This window comes from Panthera tigris, chromosome A2 (genome assembly GCF_018350195.1).
Source record: "Panthera tigris isolate Pti1 chromosome A2, P.tigris_Pti1_mat1.1, whole genome shotgun sequence".
In the NCBI taxonomy this organism is placed as follows: Eukaryota; Metazoa; Chordata; class Mammalia; order Carnivora; family Felidae; genus Panthera; species Panthera tigris.
The window spans coordinates 2,346,161-2,368,684 of record NC_056661.1 but is presented as its reverse complement, the minus strand read 5'-3'; the positions used below and the strand labels follow the sequence as shown (position 1 = coordinate 2,368,684).

General features: G+C 61.1%; 1 protein-coding gene and 1 long non-coding RNA gene across 2 annotated transcripts; one reads left to right on the top strand and one right to left on the bottom strand.

Annotated features, from left to right (window-relative positions):
* The first annotated feature begins 1,207 nt into the window (after nucleotides 1-1,207).
* TLE5 (TLE family member 5, transcriptional modulator) lies at nucleotides 1,208-9,507 on the top strand. The gene is made up of 7 exons (XM_042977717.1): nucleotides 1,208-1,346; nucleotides 2,468-2,565; nucleotides 4,742-4,805; nucleotides 6,126-6,170; nucleotides 6,774-6,836; nucleotides 8,207-8,281; nucleotides 8,364-9,507. The coding sequence occupies exons 1-7, from the start codon at nucleotides 1,320-1,322 to the stop codon at nucleotides 8,583-8,585; spliced, it is 594 nt and encodes a 197-aa protein (XP_042833651.1). The 5' UTR covers nucleotides 1,208-1,319; the 3' UTR covers nucleotides 8,586-9,507.
* An 8,609-nt stretch (nucleotides 9,508-18,116) lies between these two features.
* Nucleotides 18,117-21,741, bottom strand: LOC122236529. Its single transcript, XR_006214570.1, has 4 exons — nucleotides 21,519-21,741; nucleotides 20,954-21,009; nucleotides 19,106-19,355; nucleotides 18,117-18,859 (listed from the first exon to the last, which is right to left on the bottom strand). It is a non-coding gene; the product is annotated as an uncharacterized LOC122236529 (long non-coding RNA).
* Between the last annotated feature and the right edge of the window lie 783 nt (nucleotides 21,742-22,524).

Below are 22,524 nucleotides of genomic sequence, written 5' to 3'. Positions count from 1 at the left end.
CTGGAATGCCCTTGGCACCAGCTACAGAATTTGCATGGCCCAACTATAGAACAACACCGCGAGACCCCCTTGTTCGAAAACGATGAGGAGTTTCCAGGCCACAACAGCAGGTCACCAACCCAGGCGCAGGCCTTTCTGAGTGCAGGGCCCCTGTGTGAATGCATGAAGTCGCCTGCCCTGCCTCCCTGCCCTCCTTCCCTGCCCTGCTTCTCAGTACCAGGCTCGCTCGCTGCCTCAGGGCCTTTGCACTCGTTATTCCTGCCTCCTGGAGTAAGCTGCCAGCCTCCATCCCTGCCGGCTCCCCCGCTCTCACCTTCAGGTCCTCTCTGTGGTTAAGGAGGCCTCTCTGACCTTCCCCTGTTTGAAAATCGCACCTTCCTGGCCCTCCCCGCTGCCGCTTCATTTGCTCCATAGCCCTTACCACCTACCGACGTGCCAGGGATTCTGGCTCGCGCGCTCGTCTGTCTCATGTCATCGCCACCAGGGCCGGGACTTCGTGCCCCGCCACCCCCACCCCCGGGTCTCGGAGCAGGACCTGGCACACAGTAGGCGCTCAATAAACGTGCGCCGAAGGAATGGCTCCCATGAGGTCGGCGGGATCACCGCGGCCTTTCTACAGAAGAGGAAACCGAGGCTCGGAGAGAAAACAGTCAGTGAGCCAAGGTTACAGAGCACGTCCCTGGCACGCGTCCAGGTCGCGCCATGACAGAGCCGGCGGTTTAGATGGGGGCGGCCGGGCCCTTTCTCCGCCAGATGGGGAAACCGAGGCCCGGCGGCGGCGGCGGCGGCGGCCAGGGCCACCCCGCCGGGAGGGGCCGCGGCCCGGGGCGGGGCGCGCCGGGCCCAAGGTCACCGCGCCGGCCGGCCGGGGAGGCGGGCTGGGTGGGGATCCGCAGGCCTCCCCGGGCGCGCGCCCCCCTCGGCGGCGCGCACGGGGCCCGGGAAGCAGCAGCGGCGGCGGCGGCGGCGGCGGCGGCAGCAGGTGGAGCCGGAGCCTCCGCGCAGCCGAGGCCGCGGCCACTGCCGGCGTCGCCGCCATTAGACAATAGGAGCGGCGGCCGGGCGTGCGGGGAGGCGGGCGGCGGGGAGGGGCGGGGAGGGGCGCCGGGCGCGCAGGAAGCGGGGCCCGGGGCGCGCCGGGGCCGGGCGCGCGGGGAGGGGGCGCAGGAAGCGGGCGAGGCCGGGCGCGGGAGGCGGCGGCGGCGGCCCCGGGAGCTGCCGATCGGCGCCGGGACAAAGGCGCGGCCGCCCGGCGCCCCGAGCCGCCCGAGCCGGGGCGCACAGCCGGGGCGCAGCCCGCGCCCCCCGCCGCGACTGACATGATGTTTCCACAAAGCAGGCATTCGGTAAGCGGGGCCCGCCGGCCCGGCGCCCCCCCACCCCCGGGTCCGGGCCCGGCATCCCCCTAGGTCCGCGCCTGGAACCCCCAGTTCTCAGCCGGGCCATTCCCCCCCCCCCCACCCACTCCGGTCCGGGCCGCGCGCACCTCCCCCAGGTCGGCGCCTGGCACCCCAGTTCCCAGCCGGGCCGTTCCCCCCACCCTTCGCTCCGGCTCGCGGCTCGGCGCCTCCCCCCCCACCCCAACTCCTGGGCCGGGTCCCCTACAGCTCCCGGCCCAGCGCTACTCCCCCGCCCCCATCGCCGCCAGCCCCCGGGCTCCCCCCCATCCCCCGTAGGTCCCGGTCCCTCTCCCAGCTCCCAGCCCAGATCCCCCCCCTCCACCCCCAGTTCCCAGGCCCGGTCCCCTCCAGCTCGCGGCCCGGATTCCCCCCTCCCCCAGCCCCTGAGGCATGCTTCCCGCCCCCCCCCCCCCCCCCCCGCCAGGCAGGCAGGGCCTTGGGGCGGCCTTGGCCTCGGGCCTGGGGCTCCCCGGGAGCCCCACCGGGCACCTCTAACACCGGGGCTGCTTTTGGGGCCTAGGAGTGGGGGGAGATCCGAGGCGCACCCCTCCCGGAAGAGCGCAGCCGGGAGGAAGGGTGCTGGGAATCTGGGGTGGAGGGCCCCCCGCCGGGTGATTTCGGGCGCTGGGAGAGGCCCCTTCCCCAAGGGGACTTTGCGGGGAGGCCTTGCTCCCCCACCAACTTGGGGAGGGGCACTCCAGGACACGTTCTCTCCCCCCATCGCAGAGGCAGTTGGGGCTCTCGGATGTGCACCCCCCTCCGGCGCTGTGGAGGGGCGGTAGAGGGCGCACGCTGCCCCCCACCAAGGGCGGACCTTAAAACGCACCCCCACAGCCTGGGGGTGGCGGGGAACGAGGCGGCTCGGGCGCACCCACCCCCTCGCCTTCCCCCGGGAGAGGCGGGGGCAGGAAGCGAGGGCGGGGGCCGCGCCAGGGGCTGTAAACACGAGCCCGGGAAGTGGGGCGAGGGGGGGGGGGGCGCGCTGCAGCTGCGCCGCCCGGCCGGCCGCCGCCTCGGGGGTCGCCCCGCCCCGCCCGGCCCTGACCCGGGCCTCCCCCTCCCCACAGGGCTCCTCTCACCTACCCCAGCAACTCAAATTCACCACCTCGGACTCCTGCGACCGCATCAAGGATGAGTTTCAGCTGCTGCAGGCTCAGTATCACAGGTGAGCTGGGGGCCAGGGGCCCTGCAGGGGGGGATGAAGGACACCCCTAGAGGGGAGGTTGTGGCCCCTACTGTATACGTAGGCTTGAGAAAATGTAGGTAGAGTGTCCTTTCATGTGGTAGGCGCTGTCGTGAACACTTTTCCAATATTAAACTCCCCTAGACTTCAAAACAGCCCATTTCGCAGGTAAGTAGACGGAGGCACAAAAAGTTAAATTATGTGCCCAGAGCCGCGGCAACCTGCCTGGCTTCAGAGCCTCTCTCCCCACGCCCACCGCCACCCCCATTGGGTAGAAGACCTCCCAAGAAGTTGGAGATGGCCTTCCACTTGAACAGGTTTAAGCCCAGAGAAGTTAAGAGATTTTCTGGGAATGCCCAGCAAGGAAGTGGCACACGGACACTTGCACCCAGTCCCTGGGCTGAAGAATGCGAGCCCTCAGGGCTGTGTTACCGAGTGTGGGGCTTTGCCTGGGAATCAGAAGGGGGTCCTTGGTCACGAATCCCAGCGGGGCCTCGGGCCCTCTCTGGACCTCCGTTTACCCACACAAAAGCGATCTAAGAAGCTTCCTGGGTTTTCTTCAAGAAGAAAGGGAAGTAGATAGAGATATTTACCAAAATCTCACCTTTTGAGGGTACTTTCCACGCTCCCCGTGTAGTAAATACTCAACCTACATCCTCTTGTTTAATCTTCCCCCAGTGTCCTGTCGCTGGGCCCATTTTACAGATGAGGAAACTGAGGCACAGGCAGTTGAACTTTGTTCCATCCCCTGATGTGGAGAGTTTAGGGGCTCGGCTTGGCAGGTCTGGCTTTTATGAGCCCCCCCCAGGGGGTCCTTCCCTCCCTGCCTGGCCCGAGCCCAGGAGTACTGGGCCTGGTCCAGTCCCATAGACTGGAGGTCACAGTACGGTCACAGTGCTGTGTGACCTCAGGTAATCCAGATGCCCTCTCTGAACTTTGGGATCTCCATCCACTGGACCTGGGTGTCTCTCTATACAATGAGGGGTCCTACCGTGTTGGGGGTACACACGGGATTTACCCGATCTCCAAGAAGGGCCAGAAATCCAGAGTTTGCAGTGGAAGTGCCTGATTTTTTTTTTTTTTTTTTTTTTTAATGGCGTCAACAAATAGTTTTCTTAAAGAAAATGAGAGAAAACAAACTCACGGGGCCCCTAGCGTCACAGACTGTGGCCTGTGTCTGAACCTGGATGTACAAGGCAGTCAGTTTGGTGGAGGGAGACGCTAGGCCCCATGAGACCGACATGCGTTTATTGGGTGCTTACTGTATAACAGGGGCTGTTCTAGAAGCTTTCCTTGTCTTAATCGGTTTCATTCTCCCCACCCCACCCTGGGAGGTTGGCACTTAATAGACGCAGAGACCAAGGCCCAGAGAGGTAGAGGGTCACACAGCGTCAAAGCAGCGGGGCCGAACTTTGAGTCCAGTCTGCCTGGCTCGAGTCGGCCGTCTGCCTTCTGCCTCTTTCCCTGCCCTCCTCGTTAGGGCTGGCGGCAAGTGGGCTTTGAGAAATGCTCTAAGCTCATCCTTGCGGGGAGAGCCTGAAAGAGGCCAGGGGCTCACCACCTCTGTCACCCAAAAGTGGAACTTGAATCCCCTAGTGAAATCAAGGCTTGTGAGAGGGGCCTGGCCGGTCCCCTTGGAGATTCCTTGCTGAGTCCAACCCAGCTCCCTGCCAGCCAGCCAGCCCTGCACCCTCTCTGCCCTTTTGTGGTTTCTATTCCTTCCTCCCTGGCCGGATCGTTTTCCCCAGTGGTTGGGACTGTGGTCTCTGTAGCCAGCTTTCTGGCTGTGTGACCTTGATCCACTTACTCAACCTCTCTGGGCGTCCACTGCGTCATCCGTGGCACAAGGGTCGGCGCTAATATCACGGACTTCATCGAGTTTCTGGACGGGGAGAAGTTTCTCTGAGTCCCTGGCGGACCTGGGGTCAGGGTGTTTGTAATCCGTGTGGTTACCCAGGACTTTCTCTGCAGCCGTATCTCCCAGGCTGATTTCTTGATCCTCGGTTTACAGTCCGGGAGCCCGAGGCAACCAACCCCCTGCCCCATCTCCACAGAGGGGCGCGTCGTCCTGCCCCCACCAAAGCTCTGGGCTCCCCTGCACGGTGGTAGGGGGGACCTCAGCCCGGCCCCTGGCCCCTCCCTCCTTGTTCTGTTTCAGCCTGAAGCTCGAATGTGACAAGCTGGCCAGTGAAAAATCGGAGATGCAGCGTCATTACGTGATGGTAAGCTGGCCCCGGGTGGGCGGGCGGGGGCTGGTGGGGGGACCCCAGACCCTCCTCCGCCCCTGGCAGCTGCCTGACCCTGGCCGCCTCCTGCGGGACGTAGGAGGATTCGGGGTCTGCGCTCCATTCAGCCGGCCCCCGGGGGCCTGGCTGAGTCCGCCTTGCCGGCCTGGCCGCCGGCCCAGGCGGTGGCCGAGGTGCCAAACCACCGGGTTGCAGCCTGGGCCTGCCAGGTCCCCCGGCTGTCCTTGGCAGCGGAGGAGGCGGCTGCTGTGAAAGCCAAAGCCAGGAACTGACGTGGGGGGGCAGCCGGATCCCTCCCTGCCCCCACAGTTTGGGCATCCCAGCGTTTAACCCCTCCTGGCCCGGGCTTCAGAAGGAGGAGCGGGGGGGGGGGGGGGGGGGTGGCCAGGAAGCTGACATCCCAGGGAGGGAGGGGGTGACACTGCATTCTTTGCCTGACATCTGAGACCCTGCCTGTGCACGCTGCCAGAATCACTTGCCGGGATCCACACCCACCAGGTGGCAATTTCTACATCAAAAACCCCTGCGTTGGTCCAGCCCAGAGCCCGGCTCTCCCAGGCTACAGGGGAGGCAGAGGCAGATACTTACCCTCCTGGCCCCAGAGGGATGGGGCTGGGCCGGAGAGAGGGACCCAGGACTGGCGGGGGGCGGGGGACGGTTCCAGAGAGGGGCACGCTGCCTAAGGAAGGCTGCACGGAGAACGGGGCATTGCGGCTCGGGTCTTGAAGAATGAGTAGGAGCTTTCTGGGCAGAGGAGAAACGTCCATGTCCTGGGAATGAACTTGGCTTCCCCTGCCCCACCCCCAGGGATGATGGGGAGCCATGAGGGACTTGAGGGGAGGGGAGGGGGCAGGGTCAGATCTGGGACGTGAGGAGGGGGGCTCCTGACCCCAGAGCCAGACCCAGCAGGCTTTGTTTATCCTGATTATTTATACCCAGGAAGGCAGACTTCCCGGAGTCTGGGGCCACCCGCCGACAAGACACATAAAGATAAAAGATTAGGAGCCCTGGAATGTTTGTGTGCCGGAGAGGGGCTGGAAAATTATTCCAGAACCCAGGGGAGCCAGGCCAGGCTGGGGCCCTGAAGCCCCCTCCCAGCTCCCTCAAGTGCCCCCCCCCAGGGGCCTGGGCCCCTGCTCTGGGTCAGGGTGCCTCCTACATGCCTCTCCTCTCTCCTGCCTTCACACTCTCATCTGGCTGCCTCCTGCCCTCTCTGTCACTCCCCCATCTCGGTCTCTGGAGCCCCCCATCCTTTGCCCACCCCCCATTTCTCTCTCTCTCTCCCCCCCCCAATAGTACTACGAGATGTCCTACGGCTTGAACATCGAGATGCACAAGCAGGTACGCCTCCCACCCCCCTTGAGCACCCCCAGGCAGGTGGGCCCGGCCCCTTGGCTATACACCAAGTCTGTCCTCCATACGGTTACTTCCAAGCCCTCTGTCTGCTCTTTCCTGGGCCCCCCTGGGAGGTTTATCTCCCTGAGGGGGAGGGGCAGAAACTTTCCCCCAACCTACCACCCCCCTGCCCCGTCGACCCCCCCCTTTACAACAGTGGGGGAGGGTAACATGCCAGCGCACCGTGGACCCCCAAATTGCCCCTCACCCTGCAGCCTTGCTTTGGCCATCCGTGCCCTGAGGGGGGGTCATAAAAACAATGATGCTGGCCACCCCTCCCCTCCAAGCAGCCACTCCTTACCAGGCGCCGGCCATCATCTCAGGGCCCCCCGGCCCCCCGAGCCTGGTCCTGCGTCTTCACTGTCAGCGGCAGGGCCGGGAGCCAGCCTCGGATCCCACCTCTACCGCTGGTTGGGTGCCCATAGGCTTGAGGGGTTGATCTGACCCTGGGCCGAGCTGGCCTCTTAGCTAGAACCTCGCGGGCCTCCTGGGGCTGGTCTGCACCTGCCCCCGCCGCCCGCCCTGGACTGAACCCTCCGTGCGTTCCAGGCTGAAATCGTCAAGAGGCTGAATGGGATTTGTGCCCAGGTCCTACCCTACCTTTCCCAAGAGGTGAGTGACCCTCCACCCCCCAAGGGCTGCTGGGAGGAGGAAGTAGACAGACCGTCGACTTGCCCCAGGCCCTCCCCGCTGCAGCCCTCGACCACACACCTCCCCTCTCTGGACCTCCCAGACACCAGCCTGGCCGGTGCGGAAGAATCCCCAGGCTGGAGAGACCCCCGGGGGTGCAGGGCAGTGGAGGGAGGGGCCTCACCCTGCTGCAGAATTCCCAGCTGGAGTGAGTCATTTCACTGGGGAAAATGTCAGATATGCCCAAGACTGCACCAAGAGTTGTTCCTGCCTGTCCTGCTTCTGCCTCGGACCTTCCTGAGGTTTGTCTGCCAGGCCCCGCGGGCCACCTCAGGCCACAACACCAGAAGCGTGTGTGTGTGTGTGTACGGGGAGGGCACTCAGCACACGTCCGCAGACGTGCACACACACGTGCACAGACGCGACGCCCAGATACACGAGGCACACACATGCATGTGTGCACGCAGATGCACGTACGTGCAGCCACCCAGAGACCCACAGGTGGACGCGTGGACACACGCACGCGCCCCGGGGAACCAGGCACCGGGCTCTCACTTCTGCTTTTTGAGATTTTAAGACTCTTGGTGTGAGACCCGCTCCACATTCCCCGCCCCTGCCATTCCTGCCCTGCCAGGTTTTGCTGTCGATAATTCATTTCCTCTTTAAGGCCAGGCGATCTTGGGGCCCTTGGGGAACCTGCATGCCCAGGGACAGTTCCAGAAGGACACTGTGAAAACCCCAGAGAAAGGGGTTCTCGGGGCCTTGAAGACCTAGACTTGTGCTTTCCTCTCATGACGGGGGCTTCCTGGTAGGCAAGGCAGAAAGAGACGTTGGCAGATTCTGGCATCTGATGGCAGAAGACACGGACGTTCGGGGAGTGCTGGGGTGTGGAGGGGGCCGATTGCTCTGGGGAGGGATTGCGCTGAACCTAGACTCCTACTCCAGCACTGCCAGAATCCACCGGGCCTTCCTCAGCTATGGAAGGAGAGGGGCTTGGATTAGCAGATGTTCGACCGCAATCTGCAAGACCTTAGGATCGAGACTTGCCTGTACAGTTGGCCACGTTGTGCACTGTACATCTATTTCTTTGTAGGTGGCAGATGCAGGGTGTCTCTCAGACTCACCCAATGTTGTTTTCTTAAGTATGTTTGGCACTGGCTGAGGCTTGGTAAACAGAAGGGGATGGAGAGGGGTTTTCTGGGGGTCGAAAGCCATGGGGGTTGGGGGGGACGGTGCATGGCGCTGATAGCCTGGATGGGAGAGTGGCTTCTCTTGGGCTCTGTGCCCCAGAGCCCCACCTGAGATCAGGGTGCAGCACCTGGCTCCTCTCTGCCCCCCATTCCCCTTTCCAGCACCAACAGCAGGTCTTGGGAGCCATCGAGAGAGCTAAGCAGGTCACGGCTCCTGAGCTGAACTCCATCATCCGAGTACGTCCGGGTCTCGGGTGGGCGGGCAGGTGGGAGGGCAGGTGGGCCCGGCAGCTAACGCTCCCCTCCTTCTGCCCTGCAGCAGCAGCTCCAAGCCCATCAGCTGTCCCAGCTGCAGGCCCTGGCCCTGCCTCTGACCCCGCTGCCGGTGGGGCTGCAGCCGCCGTCGCTGCCGGCCGTCAGCGCGGGCACCGGCCTCCTCTCGCTGTCCGCGCTGGGCTCCCAGGCCCACCTCTCCAAGGAAGACAAGAACGGGCACGACGGGGACACCCACCAGGAGGATGACGGCGAGAAGTCGGATTAGTGGGCGGCCGGGATGGGGAGGGTGGGGGGACAGAGGGGAGACAGACAACGGAAGAGAGAGGAACGTTTAGCGCAAGACACAGTGTAGCTCGGGATTGGCTGAACTCGGTAGTATTTATGGTAGCCGCCTGCTGGGGCCCTAGCCCTGCCTGTGTGCCGCCCCTAGCTTCGCTCACACCCCCGGCCTCCCTCCTCCTCCTCCACCCCCCACCCCTGCAGCCTGAGTGGGTGAATACCTTGCTCATGCTCATTCCACACCGGAGGCAAGCTGAGGCCTGGAGGCACAAACGGGAAGCCAGGTCAGAGGAGAGCAAAGCCTCCAGAAGCCCCGCACCCCTGCACTTCCCCGTCCGCACATGCGCACCTGACGTCCGCCCGCAGGGCCCCTCAGGGCGCGCCCCCCAGCCTCTCACCCCGGCACTGCATGCAGACACCACGCTAGCTGCCCCTTCCTGCCCTGGGCACCCCCCCCCCTCCCGTCCTCCCCCCTCCCTCACCTCCTCTGCCCGTTCCGGAGCCCACGCCCACCTGTCCTCTCCCCTCGCCCCGCAGGAGAGGGGGCGGGGAGAGTGAGCTTAGCCAGGAGCAGGGGGAGGGGGGGCGGGCGTCCCAGAATTCCCTTTCTCCCCTTCCCGAATAAAGATGAGGGTACTCAAGTTGTCTTGGTTTTTATTTTATTTTTTTCCTTTTTCCAGTATACTAGCTTGTCTTTTAAGAAAAGGGATATTACGGGGGAAAAAAAAAAAGACAGAAAAATGTTTAAAAAAAAAAAAAACAAGCAACACCCACACCTGTGTCTGTATATAGCCTTTTAGACTGTCAGCTTTTGTTGTGCTCAGTCGTCTGATCGCTGCGGAGAAGTGACAATGCTGTGTCGAGGGTGGGCTTAGCTGTGCCTTTCAAATAAAGATGTGAGAAGGTTGGTCGCCTTGTTCCTGCCTCTGTGTTGCGGGCTGCCGCGGTGCCCCCCTTCCCAGGGGAGGAGGGGGTTCCCTCACGTCTGAGCTCCCTCCTTATGGGGGACGGGATAGCGAGAGTCCCGGGTGAGTCCGGCTTGTCCGTGTAAGTCTGTCTGCGGAACTTGGTGCATAGACCAGAGAGGGTCAGCTGGAAGATCTAAGTCACACAGCCACGCCCGGGTGCTGGAGGCTTAATGGAGCTGGTTTCTGATCACCAGGCCACAGGGCTCCCAAGTGGCATTCTTTTCCCTTAGAGACAGATTTCCAGACGGCGGCGGGATCAATTGCCACTGCCCACGCGAAGACCCTTTTTCCAGAGCTGAGAACACAGACCCCCAGCTGAACGTGACCGGGCCAGGACCTCTTGAAGGTCCTCGAGCCACCCCCTGAGCGGGACCACCTGGGGGAGCCAGAAGGAAAGGAGGTTCCCAGAGTGCATCTGGCGCTTGGGCCAAGAGGCCCTCAGGCTGCCCACCCAGGATGTGGGGAGAAGCTAAGGGTGGGGCTGGGCGGGGCAGCCAAGGAGGGCTGGGGCGTAGAATTCCCACCCTCAGGGACCTGGGCACCCAGGGACTTTTCAAGTCCAAGAAATTCTCACCTGCCCCCCATCCAGTGGGTTCCCATGGGGGACCAAAGGCAGAGGGGAAGGCGGACTGCTCACCGCACAAGAAATGGCTCATGTCCCTGAGCAAAGAGGAGACAGAGGAGTGGGGACAGGGACCGAGCCACCCAGGCGCCCCTGCACCCACTGCAGCCAGAGCACCTCTAAAAACGCCAGTGTGCTGGGGTCACTCCCCGCCTAACGTTTATCCTCGGGTTAAAAACCCAAACTCGGGCACCTGGGTGGCTCAGTTGGTTAAGCCACTGACTCCTGGTTCAGCTCACGTCACGATCTCACCGTTCCTAAGATCGAGCCCTGCCTGGGACTCCACAGTGACATCGCGGAACCTGCTTGGAATTCTCTCCCTCTCTCTCTGACCCTCCCCTCCTTGTGCGTGCGCTCTCTCTCTCTCAAAATAAATAAATAAGCATTAAAAAAAAAAAAAAAAGGCATGAGTACTGAGTGATTCCATTTATATGAAGAACAAAATCCAGCCCAAGTGACCTGTACAGTCTGTCAGGTGTCATGGGGTCACCCTTGGCAGAGGGCGAGGGGCACAGGGGGCTTCTAATGGGGCCGGTCGTGTTTCACTTCTCAACTTGCCTGCTGATTACACGAGGGTGTTCACTTTGTAATAATTCATCGATTTGTTCACTTCACAACCTGTGCGCCCTTTTGTGTGTTACATTTCACAATTTAAAAAAAATCATAAAAAATAGATTTGCGGTCTCCGTGGCAGCTGGATCTGCTCCCCACCCCTCCAATCATCCCTCTTCCGCAGGCGGCACCCAGCTTGAAACATCTCGCCATTCCTTGCCTAGAGGCCTTTGCACATGTTGTTCCCTCTGTCTGGAACAGTGTTCTTTTTTTTTTTTTTTTTTTTTAACGTTTATTCATTTTTGAGAGACGGAGAGAGAGACAAAGTGTAAGTCGAGCGGGGGAGGGGCAGAGAGAGAGGAGACAGAATCTGAAGCAGGTTCCAGGCTCTGAGCTGTCAGCACAGAACCTGACGTGGGGCTCGAACCCACAAACCGTGAGATCATGACTTGAACCGAAGTCAGAGGCTTAACCGACTGAGCCACCCAGGTGTCCCCGGGTCCCTGGATGACATGTTTCTTAAGTCCTCTCAGGCCCCTCCACCCAGGTCCTGCAGGGAACAACAGGTGCCATAAATATGTCACATAGTGGTTCCAGGCACATGGTGTCTTGCCTCAGTTTAAATCCTGGCTCTTCAGGGGTGCCTGGGTGGCTCAGTAGGTTGAGCACCCGACTTCGGCTCGGATCATGATCTAGAGGTCCGTGGGTTCGAGCCCCGCGTCGGGCTCTGTGCTGACGGCTCAGGGCCTGGAGCCCACTTCGGATTCTGTGTCTCTCTCTCTCTCTGCTCCTCCCCCACTCGTGCTCTGTCTCTCTCCTTCTCTGTCAAAAATAAACAAACATTAAGAAAATAAATAAATCCTGGCTCTTCCTCTCATAGCTGGGCCATCTAGACAAGTGGCTTCTCCCCTCTGGACCTTGGTTTCCCTGTCTGTAAACTGGGTATAATCTCAATACTACTCCTTGTTACGAAGGTCATACTATTTAATCCGTGGAAATGCTTACAGCACAGCCTGGCACGTTCCTTCATTCCTTCATTGAGACCTACTGTGAGCCCCAGGGACACAGAAGACATAAATTCCTGTCCTCTGGCTGGAACAGACAGATAACCAGGAAAACACAAAATGTGTCAGCACGTGTGTTGACGGAGAGCCAGGCAGAGAAGGGATGGGGAGTGTTGGCTGCAAATTTTTTTTTTTTCTAATTTGCACATAGAAGCAGCTCAATAAATGTTAGCAGTTTGCTGAGGGCAGACCTGGGTTTGTAGCCGTCTCAGACCCTAACTAGTGATTTGAGGCAAGTGAAGTCACTTGTCTGATCTCAGTTTCTGGGAAACTGTTCCCGAGAATTAGCAGGAAGCCTGCAAGGGCTCACAAGCTGTCAGCTGGTGTTATTATTACTGATGTTGCTGGCAGATGAAGGGCTTCGTGGGGGGGGGGGGGTGTCACAAATCCGACACCCCCAAAACAGGGGTCTCCTCCGGAGAAGGGGGCGCCCTGCCCAGCCACGGAGGATCTGGGACCTCGGGGGCCTCCCTTTGGGCCTCGGAGCACCCCCGCCCAATCCCACCTGCGGGGCTTGGATCTGGGAGCCCCCTGTGGAGCAGGCTGACAAGAAGGTCCGGGGGGGGGGGGGGGGGGGGGGGGGTGCGCGCGAGCGCGGCCGCGGAGCCCGGACGGGCGGAGGGGCCGCCGCCTCCGGTGCCCCCTCCCCACCGCGGCCTCCCGCGCTTAACGACCGCGCCGCCGGCGACCTCGGCTAATTGATCCGCTAATGGGCCCCGCGCCGCGGCCGCGCCTAATGAGGCGGGAGGAGGGGGCGGAGGGGGCGGTGGGGAGAGTGCAGGGGAGGGGGACAGGGAAAGCAGTGAGGAGACGAGGAGGAGGGGGCGGTGGGGAGAGTGCAGGGGAGGGGGAGAGGAGGGGTCTAGGGAGGGGGAAGGAAGACAAGGGAGGGGTGGAGGGAGGGGGGTGGGGGAGAGAAGGGAGGGGTGGAGAAGGGAGGGGAGGACAGGAGGAGGGGGAGCGAATGGAGGGAAGGGAGGGGAGGGGTTAGGGAAAGAGGAGGGGGAGTTGGAGGAGGATGGGGAGGAACACGGCAGGAAGGGGGAAGGCTGAGAGGGAGGGGCCCAGGGAGAGGAGGAGGGGGGGCAATGCCCCCAGCCCTTGGGCACAGGACTGGAGGAGAGGGGAGCCGTGCAGACAGGATGAACCCAGCCATTTCTGACCACCCAACCCCTCTCAGACCCCATCCCTTGTGGGGGGGGGGGGTTCCTTCTTCTTAAAAGCCCCTCCCCTTCTATGATCATTCCCCTTTGGAAGGGGCTTTTTAGCAGGGGGATGTGGACATCAGGGGTGTGAGCCGCCCCCCTACTCTGTCCTCGCCCCCCTACTCTGTCCTCGAATGTGCTAATGTCCTCAGTGTTGGAGAATTCCCCCAGGCCCCTGTGGCCTGAGACGAACCCAGCCCCTGTCCCCACACACCCCTTCTGTACCTCCACCGACTCCTAGGCCTGAGAGCACCCCAGTGGCTCAGAAAGCCAGCCCTCTTCCTCCGGCTCCTGGTTTGAGCCGGAACTCCCCACGTGATCCACGAAATGGCCACAGTCCGGCCGGCCAGGCGCACCTGCAGCCTTCCTCCTTCCTGAGTCCCCTGGGCATCAGCAACTTGGACTTGGGTACAGTCTTGGGGGAGAAACAGTGCTGGTGCAGTCTGGGACCCGGAAATGCCACGCTGCCCATTTCGCAGACAACAGAACTGTGGCCCAAAGAGGACAACAGATTGTCAAGGCCACAAAACAAGGCAGTGCCTCAGAAGGTCACCCGACCTCAGGTAAAGGAGCTCTTGGCCCCACTAGGAGCAACCAGAAATAATCAGGAAGCCAAAACCAGTCATCAGGATAACAGAAATCATAAACAGCTATGATTTGAACATCTATTAAGGCCCCAGCCTTGGCTGAGGGTTTTGACTACGTGTCTGTTAATTCCTTTTTTTTTTTTAATTTTTTTTTTAACGTTTATTTATTTTTGAGACAGAGACAGAGCGTGAACGGGGGAGGGTCAGAGAGAGAGGGAGACACAGAATCCGAAACAGGCTCCGGGCTCTGAGCTGTCAGCACAGAGCCCGACGCGGGGCTCGAACCCACGGACCGCGAGATCATGACCTGAGCCGAAGTCGGACGCTCAACCGACTGAGCCACCCAGGCGCCCCTCCTTCTTTTTTTTTTTTTTTAAGTTTATTAGTTATTTATTTATTTTTGTAATGTCTATGCCTAATGTGGGGCTCGAACCCACGACCCAGACAGCAGGAGTCACATGCTCTTCCCACAGAGCCAGCCAGGCGCCCGTCTCCCAGTTAATTCTTGAAAATACCTGTGAAGGAAAGACCATTAGACAGGTAAAGAAACGGAGGCAGTGACTTGCCCAAGAGCACACAGCCAGGAACCTGGGTTCTGATGCAGGAAGGTCCAAGCTACAGGGTCCAGGGTCTTAGCCATTTTAAGGGAAAGAGGAAGCTTCTGGAACCAGTGCTGGAGAGCAGGGCTTCAAGGGTGGGAGTGCCGGGCAGGGCAGGGCAGGGCAGGAGGCAAGGGTGAGGAGGGAGTGGGAGGGAGGGGTGCTCCTGGAGGCAGTGCTCCCCTGCTTCGTGCAGGCCTTCGCCCTGGCCTCTTTCTCACATCACCTGAGGGCCTTTCCCTGGCCTGGAACACACTGTCCCCAGAGCCGGGGACTGCCATCAACACCCCCCCCCCCTTTTGCTGGCTTTATCAATCACAATGCACAACTTAAGGCAACAGATACTCCCTTGTTCTCCCTCCCCCCACCCCCGAACCCCACTCCGAGTCTGTGACAAAAGCATTCGGTCTGATGTGGTCACTACTGCATCTCCAGGCTTAGCATTGTGTCTGGCTCGCGGTAGGTGTTCGGGGAAGATCGAGCGAGCGGGCGAGATGGCGGCGCACGAGCCAGCCCCTCCGGACCCCGCCTGCCAGCCTGGGAGCCACGGCAGGTGTTAGAGCCGAGGAGGGGCCGGGCTGGAGGGGAGACAGAGGCTCGCGTCGCGTTTAGACGCGTTCTGACCTTAGACGCGGCGGGAGGGAGCCCAGGCACCATAGGGCCCTGCCCGCCGAGGACTCCCCCCGACGGTCTCTCGGGCTGTCGCAGTCTTGCCCTTCCGTGTGTCTCCGCCCTCGTCTCTGGGTGTCCCAGATCCTCGGTCTCTCCGGGTCTCTCTCCCTCACCCGCCCCGCCCCCCACCGTCCTTCAAGGTCTTTCTAGCTCTCCCTCTCCTCCCTGTCTGTCTCTCCTTCCTACTCTCCCCACGTGTCCCCGCTCTGTGCCCCCTCCCCCCCCCCCCCAACCCGCCCTCGATGCCCACCCCCCACCCACCGCCTCTCGGCACAAGCCTCTCCCACCCACTCCGGCCCCAGGGCCCGGACGCTGGGCGCCAGCCAGGCCTGGAAGCCCGCCCCTCCCCCGCCCCTGACCCTCCCGCCCCCTCCCACCCCCTCTCCCCCGCCCCCCCCCGCCCCTCCCTCCTCCGTCCCCTTCACCCTTCCCCTCCTGCCCACCCTCCGCCTCCTCCCCGGGTCCCCAGCGTTTCCTCCTCCCCGCGCCCCACTCCCCTCCTCCCTGTTCCTCCCCTCCCCGCTTCCCGATCCCGGCCCCGAGGAGGGGCGGGGCCCGCGCTCCCGGTGCCCTGCTGGGCCTGACCGGGCCTGTTGGGTAACGTGCAGGCCCGGCCCGCGGTTAATGGTGGGTTTCCCGGCCTGGGCGGCGGGCTACATGGCACACGGTCTGGCCGACCTGGGACGCGGGGCGGAGATGGCCCCCGGGACCTTGAACGGCAGCCGCTGAGCGCCCACCCTGAGTGAGCTCGGCGCTGTGTGACCACGCACAGGTCCCTAGGCGTCTCTGGGCCTGGCCGCTTCCACTCCACCCTGCCCTGCAGCCAGACCCACTGGTCACCGGCATTTATTGGACGCCTGCTGTGTAGTAGACTCTGGGGTGGGTGCCCAGGGACCCAGGACAGAGCTGCTCTTGACCGTGGTGGAGCCCACAGCGTCTAGGAAGACAGATAATAAGCCAGCAAATAAGAAAATAAGATGATTTCACAGACCAAATGCTACAAAGAAAGCTCCAACAGGGGCTGGAGACGGAGAATGACAGAGGCCTCTCTCTGTGGAGGTGACATCTCAGCTGAGACTTGGATGGCAGGAGCCTGTGGGGGGGGGGAGGGGAGGGAGATGGAGGGGGAGGGGCTGCAGGCCTAGGGAACCAAGAGGGCAAAAGCCCAGAGGCAGGAGGACTGCTATTGTGTCGCAGGTTCCCGCACAAAGTAAAGGGAATAATCCCGCTGGCCCTGCAAGAAGGGCAGGAGATACCATTATCAAGGGCTAGCTCACCCCCTTTTCAAGATGAGCAAACTGAGGCCCCGGGGAGAAAGGGCTCCCCGCAAACCTGAAGCTGGGAGAGTAAGCTTCCGGTTGGGCCACATAGTGTGTTCCACACACATGTCTGTGCGACGCCTGCTGGGGACTGGGCGAATCTGGGGTCCAGCAGGAGCCCCCCAAGAGTAGGGATGGAGGCGGGGTGCGTGGAGATGCCGGGAGCGGGGGTGGGGGGTGTAGAGGGTGAGGCCCAGACTTGGGATGGAGGGCCCCTGCGTGTGATGTGGGGTCTGGGACCAGGAGAGCCCCAAATAGAGGTTGCCTTTTTGGGCCAGGTCCCGCCCTGCCTCCCCCCTGCACACACTCACAGGACAGGCAAAGCCAGCCTCCCCATCCAGCTGTTTGAACCTATGACAACACAAGGAAGGTCCTATTGTTCCTCTCAGTTTACAGAATCACGGTGGCACAGCAGCAAAGTCAGATTTGAACCCAGGCCTCCAAGGGAGGCGTGACCTCGGGTGGCCACTGACCCCTGCAGGCTAGGTTAGCAATGGGCAGGAGGTCAGGGACTCTGGATCCCTGCCCCGAATATGAATACTGGGTGACCTGGAAGGGGTTCTGCCCCTCCCTAGGCTTGCCTCTTCATCCTCCCAGCAAATATAAGGGGCAGGCACTGTGTTGGGCCTGGGCCGACCGTAAAATAATCAGTGTCCAGAGAGGGATGAGACTTTACCGAAGGAAATAAAATGAGAGGGGCTGACCAAGTAGGGAGGTTGAGGGCTGTTGTAGCCAGGCTGGCCGGACCAGGCCTCACTAGGATGTGATGTTCCATCCAAGACTGGAAGGGAGAGAAGAGTCAGCCGTGATCCAGGCAAAGGAAACAGTGCATGCAAAGGTCCTGGGGCGGGACCTTACCTGGTATGTTAGAGGTAACAACCAAGAGGGCTGAGAAGCTGGAGGGAAGTGAGAGTGATGGGGAGAGAGGGAGGAGGTGAGGGCAGGAGAGGACAGGGGTCAGCCCATGTAGACACAGGTGGGAATTTGGATTTTATTCTGAGGGCGATGGGGAGCTCTGGAAGGTTTTTAAGCAGAGGGAAGGATGGGATCTGATCACACTTTTTAAAAGCAAATCTCTACGCCCGAGACGGGGCTCGAACTCAATACCCAGGGATCAAGAGTTGAAGGCTCTACCGGCTGAGCCATTTTAATGCATCATCAAAAATGTAGGGGGAAGGGAGCGTGTGTGTTAGTGTATTAGAAGATTGTCATCCACCTCGGTTTCCAGGTGAGGAAACCCACGGAGCAGGGGCCATCCTGGACTCCCTGAGGCCCCTTCTTTTTCTTTCTGGAGCTGCCCAGTTCTTTCAGAGGCAGCAGCTGGGGTTGGGAGCCTTCAGCCAATCCCAGTGCCTCCCGACACTGGCCACCCAGTCCCCGACTCCCATTGCTCAGAACCTATTGACTTTTCAGACCCTGGTGAAAGCAGGCAGAGGGCCATTTTAGCCCATGAGTGTGTCCACCTGCCCCCACCTCACAGCCTGGGCAAGGTCAGAGGTCCACCCACGGAGGTGTGGAGTCAGAGCTCGTGACTCCTCAATCCCAGGGGAAGACTGCTCGTTGCCCCAGTTTTCCTCCGAGTCCACTTTGGGTTAGGGTGACATAAATGCACTGCTCGAATGAGGCAACTCCTATGCATTCTGCAGAACCCCAGCTTACACACCCCCATCTGACATCCAGGAAGCCTTCCCGACTTCCCAAGCAGGGACCTCACTCCTGGCTCTGGCTCTGCCCCCACCCACAGTCCCGTTTCTACCTCCATCTCAGCCCTGACTACAGGGGGCTGAGAGTGCTCTGCTCTGTGGGCCTCCCACACGCCCCATTTCCCAATCTCGGGAACCCCTCCTTGAGTCCCCATCATGGCCCGGCCTGGCTGCTCACACACGGGACAGCAGAGAGCCAGCACACTGGTTTCACGAACAAGTCTTGCCCAACTATCTCACAATACAGGTGAGCAAACCCAGGCTCAGAGAGAGGCGCGCAAGTCTTAAGGTCACGGTGGGGGGCGCTAGAACAAGGGGGAGGCCTCCCCACGTTCCCAGGTGCAAGTTAACGTGTGTGATTCTTCTGAGGGGGGGCTCACCGCCAACCTTGGCAGGAACAGAGGCTCCGAGGTCACCTGAGAGCCCTGGCCCTCAGGAGGGGACAGGCCTGGCCGGTGGCCCAGGAGCTCGGCTGGGGGCGGGGGCGGTAGGCAGAGGTTGGCGAAGTCGGAAGCCAAAGGCTTGGCCTCCCCGAGGGAGCCGCTTTCCCGGCCCGGGTCGGATCAATGGGCTGTAATTATACCGCGCCGGGCCCGGAGCCGGCGGGGAGGGAGCGGGAGCTGGCAGGAGAGAGGCTGCGGGCGGGGGAGCGCGGGCCGGGAGAGGGACCCACGTTACTTTGATTGACAGCCCGGGCGGGCGCCGCGCGGGAGCTTCTGGGGATCGTAGTCTTTCCGAGAACCCCGCTGCCGCCTCCTCTCCCGTTTGCGCTCAGGGAAACTGAGGCACGGAAACGCGCACGTCCCTCCCCTCCGCCTACACGTAGGCTTCTCCTCCCCCCGCGGGGCCTGGAAACAAAAGCTGAGTCGTGCTAGGGGCCTCCAGTTCCGGCCGAGAGTCTCCGCTCTTCCCGGGGATTGGAGGTGGGAGGTGTCCAGCTCGATTTGAAGTCTGCCTCGGTTTACCCATCTGTGAAATAGGGCGAAAGGCGCCTAGTCGGCCCCGCCAGCTGGCCGGGCTTTTCCAAGGTACTTTGTTGGACGAGGGGCTCCTGCTTTTAAGGAGAGACTCGCCAGGCTCAGGGGGTGGCTGGCGTCTCCGGATTTTCGGATACTAAACGGACCGGATCCCCCCCCAACCCCCACTCCTGGGGAGCTCTGGTGTCCACGAGGCGCTCAGCGTCTCTAAGGGTGGGGGCGACCGCACTCTCCATACCCCGCTGGCAGCCTTCCGATTGGCCCAGCCGATCCTAGAGCCTCCTGCCATTGGTCGCGGGTTTCTTGATTTCCATTGGCCAGTGCCCATTGTGATGTCATGGACCCATGTGGGAGCGCCGCGGGAGGATTGGCTGGCACACCCAGCCAACCACCGCGGAGAAAGGAATTTCCACAGTAGCCGAGGCGGCGAGGCTGATTTAAGGTGGTCTGAGCAATCTCGGGTCCCAGCGCTGCTTCTCAGCTTTTTCCTTTAAAAAAAAAAAAAAAAAAAAATCCACATCATAAAAACCCAGCCAGGAACCGGGGCTGAGCTTTCCTAAGTGGAAGGAGAGAGATCGGAAGCTAAGTCCCTTCCCCCATTTTGCAGCTTCTCCCTGGATTCTGCAGATGGGGAAACTGAGACCTCGGGAGGTGGGGCGAGGAGCCCCGGAAGGCCCAAGAGTTAGCTGGGCGCCGCCTGCCTTCTCGGTGTAGTGGGAAGGTTGTGCTAGACTGCCCAGACTGTAACTCACCCCTGGCGGGTCCTTTCCCTGCCTCCTGCTCTGGCTGGATGTGACATTTCAGCGAGTTATGGAGTCATGGGCTGCCTGAGGGTCTCCCATCTCACAGGTTGCTCTCAGCTAAGTTTTCCCAAATTCTCACAGCTGCTGCTCAGAGCAGAATGTCTCTTCCTTCCTGGCAGATCATATACACCATAGTGTGTGTGTGTGTGTGTGTGTGTGTGTGTGTGTGTGTGTGTGGTCTTGTGGCTTCTCAGGCAATCCACAAATCTGTATTTACCCTCCCTTGTGGTGTGTGCCTGGTAGAAACATCTAAAGCCTGGTGGGTAAAGGTCCCCTCCTCCAGGAAGCCTCCTCTGGACTCACCAAGCAGAGGCCCTGGTCCCTCCAGATGCTCCCTCTGTCATGACACTAACTAGGTGGGCCCAGGAGCCAGTGCTTGACTCTGCCCCCCACCCCCTGCCTCCCGGGCCCTCCCTAGGACCCCAGCGGCTTCCGTTAGGAGGATGGGTTCTAGGACAAATCCCTCCCGGAACAGCCTGAGTTCAGTGTGTGTAATGGAGGGGTTGCCTGCAGGAGATGCTTTGGGGAGACGTGGATTTTCTCCAGGCAGAAAAGGAGCAGGAGTGAATTCCAGGAAGAGGTAACAACACACGCAAAAGCCCAGAGGTGGGAGAGAACACAGAGTAGGTACTGGGACTGGTGTGGCTGGAGCGGAGAGAGTGTGTGAACCGTGGACAGGAGGTGAAACCTGCATGGGGGGCGGGGGGGGGGGATGTGTGCAGGGCATCTGATGCTAGCCCGAGGACCTGGGGATTTGTCCCGAGGGCAATGGGGAGCCACGAGAAGGTCTGAAGTGAGGGAGGGCCAGCCTCACAAAAGGTGACAAGAGTGAAATCCACTCGCATGGGGGAGGTAGGTGGCTTGAGCTCAGATGGGAGGGGTGAGGAGGCCGGAGGGGGGTGCCGTGGGGAGAGGGAATAGCATTGAGTGGTAGGCGGAGGGGAGAGAAGGGGCTGGGTTGAAGCTCTGTGTTGGGGGAGCAGGATGGACTGTGGGGCCTGGCAGGGTGAGGCACGGCGGGCGGGGGGTGGGGGGGAATGCTACATCTAGCGCCCCGGGGGACATCCAGGGGAGGCACGACACTTCCTGGAAAGGTTTTGGACACAGGGCTTCACAGACCCCCCAGAACCTGGAGTTCCTGGCACTGCTTGATGGCGGACCTCTTGTTTGTTACAAGTTCCCAGCAGCAGTGTGGCCAACGGATCTCTGGCTTTAGCTGGATGCTCTGTTTCTGTTTCTGGATGCACTGCCCCGCCTGTCCTATTCATTTATTGAGCACTTACTGTGTGCCTGGCTCTGCAAGGGATAGGCTCTGTCCCCACACAGCCTCATCGTGATCCTGTCAAAACAATAAAACACACCGTGCTGGGGCCCAGAAGGATCCAGAACAGGGCACAGTGTTGGAGGATCACAAGACGGGAGGCGTGAACGCCATGTGTGAACACCACTTAAATGGGCAGCCGGAAGGGGGTCTTCTTAGGAGGTGACATGCGAGCTGAGACTTAAATGGTGGGAAGCATTCCAGGCAGAGGGCCCCAGTCTGGTCAGCTGGGAAAACAGTGAAGGGCCTGAACGTCCCTCTGTCCCTGGGAAGAGGGAGGAGTTTGGGTGTTCTTGTGAGGACAATAGGGAGCCATTGAATACTCCAACACACACACACACTCAAATCCTTATCCTCAGGATCTCTGTTCCTCTCCCCACCCTCGCATCCTCCAGATCTCATCTCCAATGTAAACTTCTTCAAAGACGCCTCTCCCAGACACCCCGGATAAGCAGGTTCCCTCTCATTCTTTTCCATACCTGCTCCCCAAACTCTTCCTTTGTGCACACAAATAATTCCATAATTACCAAGCCGTGGTCTTGTCTTGTTCCCGGAGCTCCGAGAAGGCAGGAATCTGTATTCTCCGCTCTCCCTTATATTCCCGGTACCTGGAAGGGTGCCTGCCACCTAATAGATGTTCCAGAAACACCTGTTGGCTGGAAGGCAATGCTCTGAAGTTTAACAGGGTTTGGGGCACTATTTGCTCACTCCCGTGCAGACACAGATGCAGGGATTGATACAAAGCAAGGGTTTCTCTCTGTTTGGCTCTCTGCTGTGCCCAGTGCCCAGCGCAGTGTGCCGTCCACAACAGGTGGTCGACACGCGTTTGTTGATCGACTTAACAAAAGACCATGAGGTTTCCCATAAGCAAGATGGGAATAAGAATGTCCCCCCTCCCAGGTGAGTGTCAGGAGTCTGTGGTCTGTGCTGGGAGGTGCAGCCCCTGCCCTCAGACCCCTGAGTCTGAGGGCAGGGATTCAACTGCCCTTCTCCTGGGAGCTGAGTCTGAGGGAGGAGACAGCCCAGTCTGCTGGAGGTAGCAGTGGAAACACCAAATCCCAGCTGTGGGGGTTTTTACTCTGTGCCAGGCCAGGCTGAGGGCTGTTCATGAACCGCCTCCGCAAAAGCAGCCCCTGTGTCTGCCACTTTACAGGTGGGAATACTGAGGCCCAGAGAGGGGCCCAGAGAGACGCAGGTGTCCTACGTCTTAGCCCACTCCCTCAGAAAGGCCATTTCTGACCCCAACTGTCCCCTCCCCGCCACGGTGCTCCCCACTGTGGGCCCCCAGGTATTTCTTGGTTTCCTTGCGTGTCTCTCGCTTGGGCCCTGGGGGCGGGGGGGGGACGACGTTCCGGGAGGGGGAGGGGGACTGGGCGCGAGCCTCAGTTTCCCCACGGGTCGCCGGCCCGGGGTGGGGGAAGGGGCGGGTTCCCGGGGGAGGGGGGGTGCCCGCAGCCCGGAGGTGGCAGGGGCGCGGCGGGCGGGCCTGGTGGGCGGGCCGGGGGCGGCGGCGCCACCTTAAGGCGGCTCTGC

What these genes read in the sequence shown, in the direction of transcription:
- TLE5 (XM_042977717.1), top strand. Translation starts at nt 1,320, where the DNA reads ATGATGTTTCCACAAAGCAGGCATTCG. An exon ending in CTGCAGGCTCAGTATCACAG is followed by an intron (nt 2,566 to 4,741) that starts GTGAGCTGGGGG and finishes GTTCTGTTTCAG; the next exon opens with CCTGAAGCTCGAATGTGACA. An exon ending in AGCTGAACTCCATCATCCGA is followed by an intron (nt 8,282 to 8,363) that starts GTACGTCCGGGT and finishes TCTGCCCTGCAG; the next exon opens with CAGCAGCTCCAAGCCCATCA.